At 41.6% G+C, this 14,848-nt stretch overlaps 1 protein-coding gene across 1 annotated transcript in view; it reads left to right on the plus strand.

The window, feature by feature from the left end:
- Positions 1 to 14,848, plus strand: part of ADAMTS18 (ADAM metallopeptidase with thrombospondin type 1 motif 18) — a 364,329-nt gene that overhangs the window by 234,696 nt on the left and 114,785 nt on the right. The window contains exons 7-8 of the mRNA XM_025045377.1: positions 137 to 224; positions 3,096 to 3,412. Coding sequence (XP_024901145.1) covers positions 137 to 224; positions 3,096 to 3,412 — 405 coding nt within the window. The remainder of the gene's footprint in view (positions 1 to 136; positions 225 to 3,095; positions 3,413 to 14,848) is intronic.

The following is a 14,848-nucleotide window of genomic DNA, read 5'->3' on the forward strand; positions in this document are numbered from 1 at the left end:
CGCCGTGGGCGGCAGGACTGGGGCGCGTGGCCAAGGCAGGTGCCCACCGAGGGATTCGCCGAGAGCGGGTGGCAGGGGACACCAGGTGCAAGCCCTGCCGCGTCTCTCATGCTTGTTGTCACCTTTTCTCTTGCAGGCGCTCCAGCTGTGCTGCCTCTGCTGCGCGTCGGTCGCCGCAGCCTTAGCCAGTGACAGCAGCGGCGGTGGCGGCGGATTAAACCATGGTTCGTATTTACCCTCCACCCTCAGAAAGACTTGTCCAGGCACTTTGTCCCGTCCTTCCTTCCCTCCTCCCCACCCCCCCAAAAAAGAGAAAAGGTAGAAAAGCTCACCCCCACCTTGCCCCCAATGTGGCAGGTGTGTGTGCGTCTTGGATGGAAATGGTTCCTGTTTAGAGAGGGGGAGCTGTGGCAAGGACGCTGAACTTATCAAAAAAAAAAATCAATATCCCAAGCTTCAAGTGACATAAATGAAAAAACAATACTTTCCCTTGTTCACAGATGGCTTGTTTAAAAAAAAAAAAAAAAATTGTACCACAGTGAGAAATTCGGAAGGGGGCATTGACTAAGACGGTCTGTCCAAAGGCACTTTCCTTGTTTCCTTCCTCACCTGGGAAAGCGGCAGGAACTAATTCGTGGCTGGGGATGAAAGAATATGAGCCATTTCCTTCTCCCATCTTTCCCCCTCACTCTGCTCTCCACTTCCTTTCCTTGTCTTCCTTTCCTTCTCTTTCTATTTCTCTTATGTGTTCTGGATTCTCAAAGACCACTGTTAGAGAGGAAAGCAGGTAGCTTGAGGTCTCTGGGGTCTTTATCTCTTCTGAGGTCCCCTTGCTGAAAAGCTCCACAATCCCCTTCAGTCTGTCATTTATTAACTTATTGATGGCGCCCAGAAGGAAATCCTTGTTTCCATTGTTCCTACTTGCTGCAGGAGAACCGCTGATCCCTCATCCAAGGTGTCTCGCAAGACCTTGATGTCCAACCAGATTCTCTAATTTTTAGCCTTCCAGGGTTATCTCTTTTTCCTGTCAGGGGACAAAGGGTCATATTGGGGAAGGGGGTAATGGCAGAGCCTGGAGAAGGCTGTGCCAGGGGGAAGGGGGTGAGTGAGGGGACAGGAGAGAGTCAGGAATCAGCTCTTGAGAAATTCACCTTTTATCCAACCAGGAAGGCCGGCTGCAGTTTCCAAAACAACCTCCCATTGTTCGGTCAGGGTCAAATGGCTGCATGCAGGTCCCCTCTGTTCCACCACCTGTAAGGACCTCATCTTTAGTCAGCCCGTGAAATGACTGGTCATATCATTTTCTACAGGGGCCTCTGATCACCTCTTCCCATCAAGAACTGAATATTGCCATCAGCCAGCTTATTCTTTCCTTGGAAACAAACTAGTAGCAGGTGTCTGGGGTGGGTGGGGGGCTTTGCCAGCTGATTCCATTCAAGGCTGGCTGGAAGGTTCCTGCATGGCCTTCTAGCTAAGAGCAGGCAGTTTCATACGGTTCTGGACAAGGAGGTAAGAAACAACTATTGTAGAGATGCTGCCTGGAGCATGCGTCAGGGATGGTTTTCACAGTTTTTTGGTAAGGGAGGAGGTGGGTTGTTTTTACTCAGAAAAAGCTGCATTTAATCAAGAGCCACATACCTGTAAAGCAACATAATAGAGATTCTTAAAATAAGAGAAATAGTGTACACCTCAGTTTTTTGTTTTTTGTTTTTTTTTAAGGTTAAGGAAGAAAAACCCTATCAATGGATTTTGAATATGCATGTCAATTCGATAGTTCTAGTTAAAGGAGGCGAGATAGGGGAGGCAGGACATAAACAATATTGTAAGAACAAGAGTTGCTCAAGCAGTAAGAGTCACAAATGGTCATACAGAAGAAATATGAAAATTGTCATATTCAGATTGTTTTTGCAAACGTAGGCCCAATTAGAATACTACTTATTGATGACACCTGCTAGGTATAGGGCTTTTTTTTTTTTTTGGTCTGTGTGTGGTGGGGGTTGTTGACTATTTGGGGAATAGGGAAATTCTGCTTTCTTTTCCTCTTATAACTTAGAACCCAAGTGACTCAAACATGGCTGTTATTCGGAATCTTTCTAAAAACTTTCCAAATTAGTTTCCCATTCTGTGCCTAGAAAGTGGAAATGCAGAGCGTTTTTTAATGCGCAGAGGACATATTCCAAATCATTTTGTGGAATGATGCTTTTCAGTTTCAATGTTTTGTGATAGAAAACAGTGGGCTGGCTTCATTTTTTCAAACAGCAAATTGTTTTTAGCTCCTCCTCCTCTAGAACAAGCAGCAATTAGTGCTGCTCTAGGGAGCAGCGGTGAAGGTATTTTTAAACATGCCTTTCCAGGTGTCCCTGATCTGACAACATGTCTGAGCAATTTTAAACATCAGACTATATAGGAAAATTTCTGACAATGTTGAGGCATTTTTATGCATCCACTATATTTTGTGCTTACAATTACATGGGATTGTCCCCGTGAAAGCCTGTAGTAAAATGTTGAGCACTACAAGTTCTGGAATTTTATTGTCATGTGTAATTAATTGGAAATATGAAACTATGAAATATGAAAATATGTGGTTACTTGTTAATTATCTGAGGTATTATTTCAAGTTACTCATCGCTGTGAGTTATTTGAAATTTAAATTCTGCCCCTTCCCAAATGCTCCCGATGCAGTATAACACAAAGATAGTAACCTTTAAAAAAAAAAAAATCACTTTTGTGGTTTTATATTTATTTCATCTCCAAAAAAAAAAATCAATTTTTATGTATAGATGGCTCTTTGGGTAATATAAAAAGTTCCTCTGTCTCTCCCCAGACCATGAGAGTTGTGGCATTTTCCTCAAACGTTGTTGACATTTATCAAGATTGAGCTTGACTTTTAGTTTTTACAGGAATTACTGTGGCTAATTGTAAAGACCACAGGGTTCTCCTCTTCGTGAGCTGCTCTGAATTATATTTAATCGAGGGGCATGGCAATAGAACAAAGATGATCTTCAAGCTTGCACTGCTCTTTGCCAGCCTGTTGGGAAGTGACTGTTTGGCGTTGTGGGCTCTGGGTGCTGACAGCTAAACCTTTCCCCTTGCAGATTACGTCTTTGTCACACCGGTAGAAGTGGACTCGGGCGGGTCATATATTTCACACGACATTTTGCACAACGGCAGGAAAAAGCGATCGGCGCTGAGTGCCAGCAGCTCCCTGCATTACCGATTTTCAGCATTTGGACAGGAACTACATTTAGAACTTAAGCCCTCGGCGATTTTGAGCAGTCACTTTATTGTCCAGGTACTTGGAAAAGATGGTGCTTCAGAGACTCGGGGACCCACGGTGCAGCGATGTTTCTATCAGGGATTTATCAGAAATGACAGCTCCTCCTCTGTCGCTGTGTCTACGTGTGCCGGCTTGGTAAGTACCTCACCCTCTGAGTCAGTTCCCTCTTTCGTGTGTGTGTTGTATAACTTCGAATGAACAGATGTCTGCAATATTAAATGCTCTTTCAGCCAACACGACACATTCACACTGTCAGCTTTGATACTTATAATATTCTCAATTGAATTAATCTAATCTGCTCCCAGAAAAAGAAAATATAATAGAACTCTAATTACCATTTAGAACATTCTTTTGATGTTTAATGGTCTGGGCCTCTTCATTCTCCATGTTTGAGACGATCCCCAAGGAAATTAATTTGATGGATGCCATTCGTTTTGTAAAGTCTTGAGAGACCAGGCATTATATAAATCTAACAAGCTGCATGCCTCTATGTTGCTTTGAAATAGGAAAACTGTATTTCAGTGCAAAATTGCAGTCGGCAGCCCTGTTAAGCTCAACCTTCACTGTAGAAGGGAGGCCTTTTGTCTTTGAACTAATCTGTCCTGTGTTGTGCTGCTCATGTAAGGACGTTCTTTTAGAGTGTGATATGTTCAAGGCTGGTAGAGTTAAGTGTGCCATTCAGAGAAGAGGAACATTTGGAAACATTTGGGACGTGTTATTTCCCCTATGTGCAATCCTCATCTGTTGAGCATCAGGCCAAGAATATTGGTATAAAACAGAGATCCCCAACCTTTTTGGCACCAGGGACCAGTGCTCCTATGAGAATCTAATGCCTGATGATCTGAAGTGGAGCTGAGGTGGTGATGCTAGTGCTGGGGAGCCGCTGCAAATACAGATGAAGCTTTGCTCACTTGCCTGCTGCTCACCACCTGCTGTGTGCAGCCGGGTCCCTAACAGGCTACTGGACTGGTACCTGTCCAAGGCCCGGGGCGTTGGGACCTCTGGTGTAAAAGATACTTGTCTCAGAATTCTTTCAAATAGATGAAGCAGTAAATGGTGTTTGGGTTGAGAATTGTCTTAAACTGACAGGAGAGGGAGAGAGGGAGAGAGGGAGAGAGAGGCAGTAAATGGTGTTTGGGTTGATTTCATTCTGCATTGCAGTTGAGAATTGTCTTAAACTGACAGGAGAGAGAGACAGAGAGAGAGAGAGAGAGTGTGTGTGTGTGTGTGTGTGTGTGTGTAGACACATGATGGTCATACTCTGGGATGACTAGAAGAAGGAAAACATGAGATAGCCCATTGAGTATGTGGTTAGTAATGTACGTGGTATATCATGACACATAGCAAGAGAGGGTGGCTTGGATGACCAAGAATGAGCCCATGTTCCTGGCTAGTTGAAACTTTAACTTTTTTTTTCATATTGTGTATTGAAATTTAGCTAAAATCTTTTAGTACCACAAGAGTCACAGTATTTGGGATAGTATTTAAAGTACAAAGGGAAGCAAAGATTTAATGATTCCCAACTAAGCTTGATCCATTTAAATGATCTTTGTGGTTCACTGATGACCTGTAAATTGTAACATATGTGTACACGCACGAACATGAATACATCTGGGTTTTGTTGTCATGAGTCTCCTGCTCTTTTGAGGGGCATCCTCTCATATTTCCCTCTCTTCTGTCTATTCCAGTATCCTGATGTCTTCAGAAGGAATTTAGGCACCCCACCATAGCTGCTTAAACTATCCCCATCCTACATGACACAGTGTTTAAGAGCAGTCTTCCCAGGGTCCTTCTCACACCAGCAGATACTAATAGGACCTTGGACAAGTTACTAATCTCCGTATCTTAGTTTCTTCATCTCTAAAACGGGACTAATGAGTGTTTACATGATAGGGCTGTGGGGATCAAGCGACTTCTCACGTGCTACAGGCATTCCTAGAAGGGCATAATTGCTCCATGCGCGTACTAGTTCCAGCAAAACTTTGTCTCCTCGTGTTTAGCGCTCTCAGGATTTCACTCTGTGAGCGATAGGAAATCTGATGGTCTCATGTTAATAAACATCATGTTATTTCTCCTAAAGAGATTTTCTTCTGAACAGGGAGCAAGTGATTACTTAACACATAATAACACGGCAAGTTAACCCTTTTCCCATTTAGAAAAATAAAAAGTGCAGCTTGCTGCCATCATTCATGGAACATCACGCTTAGGAATGCTACGTTTTCTAGGATTTGACATTTTCAGCAATCGAACTACTAAAAACAGAATGCTATAAATAGAATGGTGTCATTTGTTTCCAAAGACTATCAATATTCTAGAGCAATGCAAAAATAATAAAAGCAAGATATTTCATGGCAGACTTTGGGGCTAAATTTTGGATTGTAATCCACGAGTTATCTCAGGGTAAACACTGCAGATGCAAGCACTGCCAGCTAGTATTCTCAAGGCAAACAGGGAAAGGGTTAATTTGTGATGGATGTGAAAGAGTAATTAACAATCACATCTGTCTGCGTATAAGGCCAACTTAAATTGGAATCATGAAACTTAGATTCTGTCCTACTGTTCAAACCAGCTACATACACTTAATTAACTTTATTTCTCTAGACTCCAGTTTCCTCTCCTGAACCATGTAAAATGATTTCTAAGACCACTACCATCTATATGCATCTGATTGATTATCCAGTCTGTTGGCCCTAGCAGAGCCCACTTGTTATGGGGTAAGGAGAGCGTCAAGCTTATTTCATTTCATTGTCTGCCTCCCCATGACCCTGTTAAACACATGTACCTATACTCTATTGAAAAATAAAAAATAATAAAGACAGAGACACAACCGAGAAACCGAGACACCGCTCTGTGTTAATTTTTGTAGCATTGAGTTGACATATAATATATACACAAAAAAGTACAAAATGTATATACAGAAAAATGTAAAAATCAGAATATGGCCTAATGAATTTTCACACAGTTCACACTCATCTAACCATCAACCAGATCAAGCAAGACATCACCAGTGCCCAAGAAGACCCCTCTGTGTCACCTTCTTCGTCACTACCCATCAGAAGTTACCATGATCCTAACTTCCAACATAGCTTAATTTTGCCTATTTTAATATTTTACATAAGTAGAATCACACAGTATCCATCTGTATGAATATTCTACACGCTTTCCATTTCATTGTTGATGGACATCTAATCGTTTCCAGTTTGAGGCTGTTATGAGAGTACTGCTGAATGTTCTTGTATGTGCCTTTTGGTGAACTTATGGCCACATCCTATCGGAAACATAAGAATGAAGTTGCTGGGTCACAGGATATGGAAACAGCAGAGTGTGAGAGTTCCAGTTGCTCCACATCCTCACCAACACTTGCTATTGTCTGTTGTTTCCATTTGAGCCACTCTGATTGATGAGGATGAAGCAGTACCAAATTATGGGTTTAGTTTTTATTGTCCTGATGGTTCTTGAAGTTGAGTACCATTTCTTTTGTCTATCAGCCATTGGTATACCCTCTTTTGTGATCTATATCATATACGGACAAGAAATAGTATGAATATTTTTAGCCTTAATCGTGGTGGTTTTCTCTTTGTGAGTAGAAATAGGAATTCTGAGAAAAAACACCTTGTCACCTTTAACAGCATTGTTATTATGGCTTTGAATCTCCAACAATGCATTGATCTGCTCATGAAACACGATCAACTAGTAGTGGTGAGCATTGAGATCATGCATAGCTCTCTATTGAGGGGATACTTCACTAGAAACACAGAGATAGATATGGAAGGAAATAATTACATTGAGAGGAAAAATTTCTTCATCCTTTCTGCTAACTGGAACCCATAGGCATTGCCCAGCTTCTTTGGCCAAACAAGGCCAAATTAATACTTTCTACAGTTAATTAGCAACTACTGTAGTGGATTCAGAATAGTGAATGATTCAGTACTTCAGCAGAGGGATGAGCCTCTAACATGCTTGTTGGAGAGACTCATCAGAGTTCACATGCTAGAAGAGATGAGCATCTCTTATTAATACAAAAGCTGACAAGATGAATGAGTCTAAGAAATGAAGCTTCTTCCACTGAAGTCTCTACACCAGTTTTTCTCCAAGAGGGCTGGGCGACTGGCATCAGAATACATTTAGAGGTTAGAGCTATCTCCTAGTGTGCATTCAGCGTGTAATAGGAAAATAACGTCATCTTTAGATAACAATACCAATAGGAAAGCTACTAAGCGTTATCTTGACTTCTAGGGAAACGTTAGGAGAGAGAATGGTTGGAAGGGTTATAATAGTGAAATATATATGTACATATATGTATACCTCAGCTACGATTTCTCTGGCATGGAATCTCCCTCAATAGTTCAGAATTAAGCTGCACTTAAAATATTTTCTTAAAATACACCCTCCCAAAACTAAAAGGTCTTACTTTATTTGGGAGTTGAGTAGGCAGTTATTTACTTGGAATAATTCATAAAACAGGAGTTCTGAACTTCTCTGAGTCCTACCTACCTGTATGTCTGGGGTGATAATTTTTAAAATTTTGAATGCCTTTATAAAGGAGCAAGCCCTCTTTAGCTCACCACTGCTCCCTATACCTGGCTGTCTTGTACTCTATGAAGGTATTTGGGTTTGCCGCCTTTTGTCCCAGAATCTCAGGGTTGCAGATTAATCTAACCTAGTCTGCCGGGTACTTCCTTTCTACCATATCCATCCTCTCCTTGGCTCCCACAGTGATGGGAAGCTTATTACATCCAGGAAGCTCATGCATTGTTGAGAGACTCTTTACCTTGGCGTTGAAGGACAACCTACCTTCTTATGACTTTTGTCTGTATTTCTTCATTTTGTTTTCTGGGATGATAGAACAAATCTGTATCTTCTTACATACCGAGAGATCTAAAAGACCTTTCTGCCCAGAAATGTTCCACCTTAGTATTCCTTTTTATTAGGATAATGATTTTCAGAGTGTGATCAGATACATTCGCTTCACTTGAGGGATTGAAAATTTGAATTTCTTTTTCCCACAACAGAAGGTCAGGGAAGCTGGGCCCAGGAATGTACATTTTTAATTCTCCAAATGATCTGAATGTATGCTAACATTAGAAAACCGTTGGATGTAGACATTGGACATACAGGAAAATTGTTTTAATTTGATTTGCTGTTGGTTTGACAGATTGATCCCATTTCTGAAACTTAGTGGGAGTGTATTTTGAGAAGTGACTGGAAAGACAAATTGAATGATCATTCTTTCATTCAACAGCTATTGATGAGCTTCTGTTATTTCAGCCACTGTTCAGAACACAGTGGGTAAAGCTGCAAATGAGAGAGAAGCTGTACTCCAGTTCACAGACTTTCATTCTAAGGGAGAAATAGAGCAGTAATTTTAGAACGAGAAATTGCTGTTTTATTTTGAACCAAGCTATGACTCTAAGAGGTGAAGGGGTCTGGAGTATGGTTTTAGAAGGTGGGAGGCAGCATGGTCAAATTAGTGCCAAATGCCACCTCTTGGAGCTTTGCCGTGCACATTTGTATGTTAATTATTCAGAAATGTCCAACATTAAAATGTTTGTTTAACTCTGTTTAAATCTAGAGTTTCCCTAATTTATTTGGTCATGAAGACTTTTTTTCAAGGAGTATCTCTTCACAGATTGGTAGTGACGAGAAAATCACCCAAGCAATGATTCCCAAAAGAGATACTATAATATAATGTATTGATTTCTAACTGCTAAGAGATGCTTCAGGAATAAAAAGATTTCATGATCATATAAGTGGTTTCATGGCCTTTTATTTCCACAAAGTTAGGGAATCGTTAGGTTTAAATGCAATCAGGCAAATGTGTTTCCTGCAATACTTTTCACATCTTTTGATATGTCAGTGTGCATTGTGAAGCTCCAACAGGTAAAATTCTGATGCTGATTTGACGACTTCCTCCCTTTTTAAGCTATACTTCCGACAACAACTTGTCTGAGATTCTGTGGTTTACCAGAAAACAACAGTTCCTAGGTTTAAGGTTATTATTTGCACCTTTTTAGTACCTAATAAATTTCCATTTGGGGGAAATGCACCCCTTTCTTAAGAAACTCTTAACACCAAGCAGCATCCACAATGTGAAGATCAAGGGAAAAGACATGCAAAAACTGTCACCCATATTGCATTTCCTTCTGAATCTGTAATGCCACAGCGAGGGCCCGGCTGGCGAGCAGGGTAGACTGCCCCGTGGTTCCTCTCGGCTTCTTCTGTCCAGTTTCTGGTTAGGATCCAGCCTCAGCACAGCCTCGAGCACAGTGGAATTTGTGCCATGGTCAAGACTGCCACGGGACCCCTCCAGCCTTGATTCCCGATGGACCCAGTCCAATTTTGTCACTTCCTTTCTCTTTTCTTTTTCCCCAACAATTAAACCTTAAGTGGCATTTCTCCTCCATGGCTGGCTGCCCTAATGTCCTCATTGTATCTTACTTAGTGGTGGCCTTTTTAGACTCTGGCTGTAGGGACCTATTCTCTGGAGAGCCTGGGTCCCTGGGAGGAACTTTGGAAGTAGTTAGGTTTCAATAGGCGGCATGGACGCTTTGATCTCCCCTTTTCAGAAGTATTTTATGACTCAGAAGCCCCAGCCTTTGAGTCGTCTGTTGCCGGTCACTGCCTGCCCAGCAGTCTTTAGAAAGCTGATTTCCATTCAGAAAAGGGCTGAAGTTAAATGACCTTAGTCCAGAGGCAGAAAGAAACCAGGCTCCGGCGTTTCGTGGGGCCTCGTTAGCTAGCAGGGGTTTTGCTGGATAACCTATTCTGCTTTGGAACTTTTCAGTCGCTTGAGAGGATCATGTGAAATTGAGGATTAGACTGGATTGTATTTTCAAGTTTTTTGATACAGACTGACTCAAATCAGAGATGTTTTCTTAGGTTGGTACTTGATTCAGCAAAGGTAAAAAGATTTTTTTTTTGCCTCTTTCCTGTATGCCCACTTTTGACATGATTTATGAAGATAATCATTTGCCCATAGCAACACTTTAGCAAAATGCCAGTCCATCTCTTTTTAAAAAAAAATTGACCCAAGCCTGAATCGAGGGGTGCTCACATCGGAGGGAGAAAGCCTACTCCTTTCCCCCGTGTTCTCTGCCTGTTTGCGACAGCCACTGAAGCATCAGACTCCCAACGCCTTTATCTCCAGACCTCAGTTCGCTCACCTGTAAAGCGGCAGTTGTAACTGTCTCATGGGGTTGTAATGCTTTATGATGAGTGCTTAGCCTGGCACGCACGTGATGATTCTTGACTTTGGACGACGAGAGGGTCTGGGAAAGAAAGGGCAGTCGAAGCTCCATCTTGGAACCCCTTCCAGCCTGTTGGACCAGGAGAAAGAGCCCTTGGGTGTTGGCCATCATCCCGATGAGAACATTTGGGGATTTAGTGGGCCAAAATAACCACTACTTTATCAACTCTGAAGAAATGGGAGAAAGATAAAGAATCAAAGAGGCAGGATCGACAAATAGGCAAAGATGTGGGTCAATGAATGTGTGATAAAGCAGTGACTTTGAAGGCAGACTCCGAAGTCTCAGCTCTGGCCGTTATTAACTGCATGACCCAGGTCAAACTATTTACCCTGTCTGGGCTTAATTTCTTTATTGGTAAGATGAGGATAATGGCAGTACCTCCCCTATGGGGTTTATGGATTTTTAATTGAAAGAAAAATACTCTACGTACAATGCTTAAAACAGTGCCTGGCACATGGTAATAATATTGGTAGTGGTAATGGTAGAGTAATATTGCCATTATTTTAGACCTACCTCCATAAAGGAGTTTTCAAAATTGGCTAATGTCAAACCTCTCTACCACCCACAGGCAGGGGACGTTTCAACCTAGACAATAATAATAGTTTACGAGCACTTATTGAGCTATTAAAATTGTAGCCGTAGAGAGAAGAGTCAGTTAAGACACAGCCGTTGGCCTTTACAATATTTACTTCACCAGTTGGCATATGGGTTTTCAAGGTCTAAAGTAGCATTTTTTTTTTTTTCCTCCATGCACTTCAGAAAAGACCTGGGCACTTTGGCAAAAACTAAAAACCAACATATATTTAGGCCCCAACCCTGAAAATTCAGGAGTAGGTCCTGGGTAGAGCCTGAGTATCATTTGAATAAAGAAAACCTCTACTGGTGGTTCTAAAGGGCACTGATGACTGTGAATCAGTGTCCTAAAGGCGTCTGCAAAGGACCTTCTCAGGGGAAACGGAAGACTATGGGAACCTCTTCTGGAAAATTGCTTTCACTTTGTGGAATGCATCACACCATGTAAGTGTGGCTCTCGATGCTCTGACTAGCATTATTAGGATATATGCCAAGGGAAGCAGGCAGGGGTGGCTGGTATGAATCAAAATGTGGAGATTGCTCTTATTTATATATTTTAGGACCCTACATTTGCAAGTAAAACAACTCCATCTTCAACTAGGTTAAGCATTAAAAAAAAAAAAATTTTTTTTTTTTTTTTGCCTCTGGAGTAATATTTCTAATTCATCCCTTTATCCCTTCCTCCCTCCCACCCTCCCTGTACTAGGATGGCTAGCTTTCAGCAAGGTTGGATCCAAGGTACCCATTAATATCATCATTGTTCTCTTTTTTTCAGTCTCTCAGCAATTTCGCCCTTGCTAGTCTTCCTTCTGCACACAGGACATTGTGAGCCCCAGAGATCATTCAAACATTTCCTCTAGTGCCTGGTATCTCATGAGGCTTACTCAGCAATAACTCTTCCTAGCCCATATCACACATGGGAACAAATGCAGTGTGGCCCTCCGGAAGCCTCAGAGGGCCACACTGCATTCATCTGTGTGTCTGAGCAAGGCTACATTGTATTTTAATTTCTGTATTGAGAGGTGAATTAATGCACAAGTGGAAGGCTGAGTGATGCACAGAAAGTTAAGAGCTCCTCAGTTATCCATCAGTTTGAAGCTCTTTTTGAAACTCGAGTTTATTGTTTCTGTTGTGTGTGTGTGCACATACGTGTGCACTTAAAATGTATGAAATTGTATCAGTACTTCTCCTGAAGTGTTTTTGTTTTTTTTTTGGTAGGGAAGAGGAAGTGCTTAAAAATAATGTGTACCGTGGAGTTCCTTCCTTATCACTGCATATACATCTACCTTAGTTTTTTAACTGCAGCATTTTTAATCATTCTCTTCTGACTAACATGTTTATCGTTTTTTGCTGTTGCTGAACAGAACACACATATATATGGGTCTTCTTAGTTGCATACAATTCTATATGAGAGACAGAGGAGGAGAGAAGGAGAGGGGTCCTCCTTTGTAAAAAGCTGAGGTGCCAAACACATGTGGGACATTAGCTGTGGCCAGAGATTTATTTGCCGATATTGACATTAGCCACCCAATTTCGCTGTCGCTGTCACTTTGGTTGTATGATGTGCAACGTCACTGAGAGCTCCTTTCACCTTTGTTTTCCATGAGCCTAAGACTGGGTCACTTAGAAAGATAGTTCTGTCCCATGAAGCATATGTGTTGGTTCAATTACATGGTGTCCCACCATCGGCAATATACAATTTTAAGAGAAAATCATACTAAAGTCCAACTACAGATAGGCCCAAAGACAATAGGGCTTTCATAAACAAAACTATTTGCCTGGGCTCCCTACATATTTCTGCCCACAAACCCAGGAGTTCTTCCTCAGTTACATCAAGTTATTCCCATGAAAGCCCGTTCCCACGGTTTTTCTATCCAATTACAGGGCAGAGTATGCTTAAATACCGTAATACAAGTCTGGCAAGAGTGGTCTGTCTGGACAGCATGCTCACCTCTCCTGAAGGGCTGCCTTTGATGTATCTCAGGATTTCATTTTCAGCTGAATTCTTTTGATTGCTTATTCATGCTTCTGAGCTTTAGAATATTTTATCTGCCCTTATTACCACTACGAGTCAAGGGGGCACGCTTTCTTAGATAAATTATATAGTACACATCACTAATTTACTAGATGTCAGCTGTGTGCACAGCCCTTCTTTGAGAGAAGGCAACTTGAAAGGGATTGAGATAAGCTAGTAAAAGGAGATTATCTCTCCAATGATTTACTGAGTTCTACAGCAGAGGGCTTGTTAGTGTCTGTGGGTTCATTCTGTGATTTTACAGTTCCTCATCTCTCTCTCATATTTTACTTTGCCATTTCCAGAAGGCAAGCAGCTACCCATTAATTTCTCTGTGGATAAATAAAGAACACAATTTTTTCGTTCCACCTTAATTACTGAGTTTAGGACGGTTTTATGCAGCACAGAGATGTGGCAGAAAGAAAATATTAGTTAAATGCATTCTCACGCTTTAAAAATATGAATGCGTTCTCCTGCATCTTAGTTGTATTTCAAGCTTTTTCAGTCCTTGTTTTCCAGTAAAATGCATTGAAGTCAGATGAATTCCACTCTTTCAAAAGCAAATACTAATTTCTTTTTAATATACATATTTAACACTGTCACTTATAATTAAATAATTTCTAGTTCAGTGATTCTTAACATACAGAGCTTTAAAAAACACGGATGGCTGGATCGCACCCCAGACCAGTGAAAGCACACAGTGTCTGAGGGTGGTGCCTGGGCATCTGTTATTTTTTAAAAGGCTCCCCAGTGTTTCTAATGAACAGTCAAGACCGAGAAGCCCTCACTCATCTAGATAAATGTCAGGGGCTTTAGGGATGAGATCACTTTAGAAACGCAATACTTTCAGAAGGCAGAGTGGTGTGTTAGAATGCCCATCTCTTTCACTTACTAGTTATGTGATCTTGGGAAAGCTTTCTTCTTGAAGACATTTTATTTTGAAATGATTTTAGACTCACAAGAAGTTGCAAAGATAATACAGAGTTCTCATGTACCCTTCACCCATCTTTGGGGCATTATCAAATTATCTGCGAATCTAGTTTCCTCGTCTATAAAGTAGAAATGAAAAGAAAACTTTAAAGAGCTGCTGTGAGAATTCAATGATGTGACTGCGTGCACATCGTGGAAGGTAGAATTCCAAGTTGGCCCCAAGCTTCTGGCCCCTGGTGGACACACACATCTCAATGATTCAGTCAGCCACTAGTTTAAATACTGCTGCGAAGGGATTTTGCAGATGAAATCAAGCTTCAAGTCAGTAGACCTTAAGAGGGAGATTTTCCAGGTAGGACTGACCTAATCATAGAGAATCAGGAGAAGTTAGAGAGCTTCAGAGCTAGAGAGATTTGACGTGTGACAATCTTCATTTCTGGCTTCAGAGCTCAAGGGGACCACGTGGCAAAGTGTGCAGGTGGCCTCTAGGAGCTGAGAGTAGCCTTTAGCTGACAGCCAGCAAGGAAATGGGGCCTCATCCCTGCCACTGGAAGGAACTGAATTCTGCCAGCAACCTGAATGAACTTGAGAGTGGATTCTTTCCCAGAGCTTCCAGAAAGGAATGCAGCCTGGCTGACACCCTGATTTTAGCCTTGGGAAACCCTAAGCAGAGAACCCGGTCACACTGTGCCCAGACTTCTGACTTAGAAGAACTGTGAGCTAATAAATGGGTGTTATTTTTAAGCTAAATCTGTGGTTACACAGCAGTAAGAAAACGAATACAGAAAATTTCTACAGTGCTTTCAA

The sequence above is a fragment of the Pteropus alecto genome, unplaced genomic scaffold (assembly GCF_000325575.1).
Source record: "Pteropus alecto unplaced genomic scaffold, ASM32557v1 scaffold42, whole genome shotgun sequence".
NCBI lineage: Eukaryota > Metazoa > Chordata > Mammalia > Chiroptera > Pteropodidae > Pteropus > Pteropus alecto.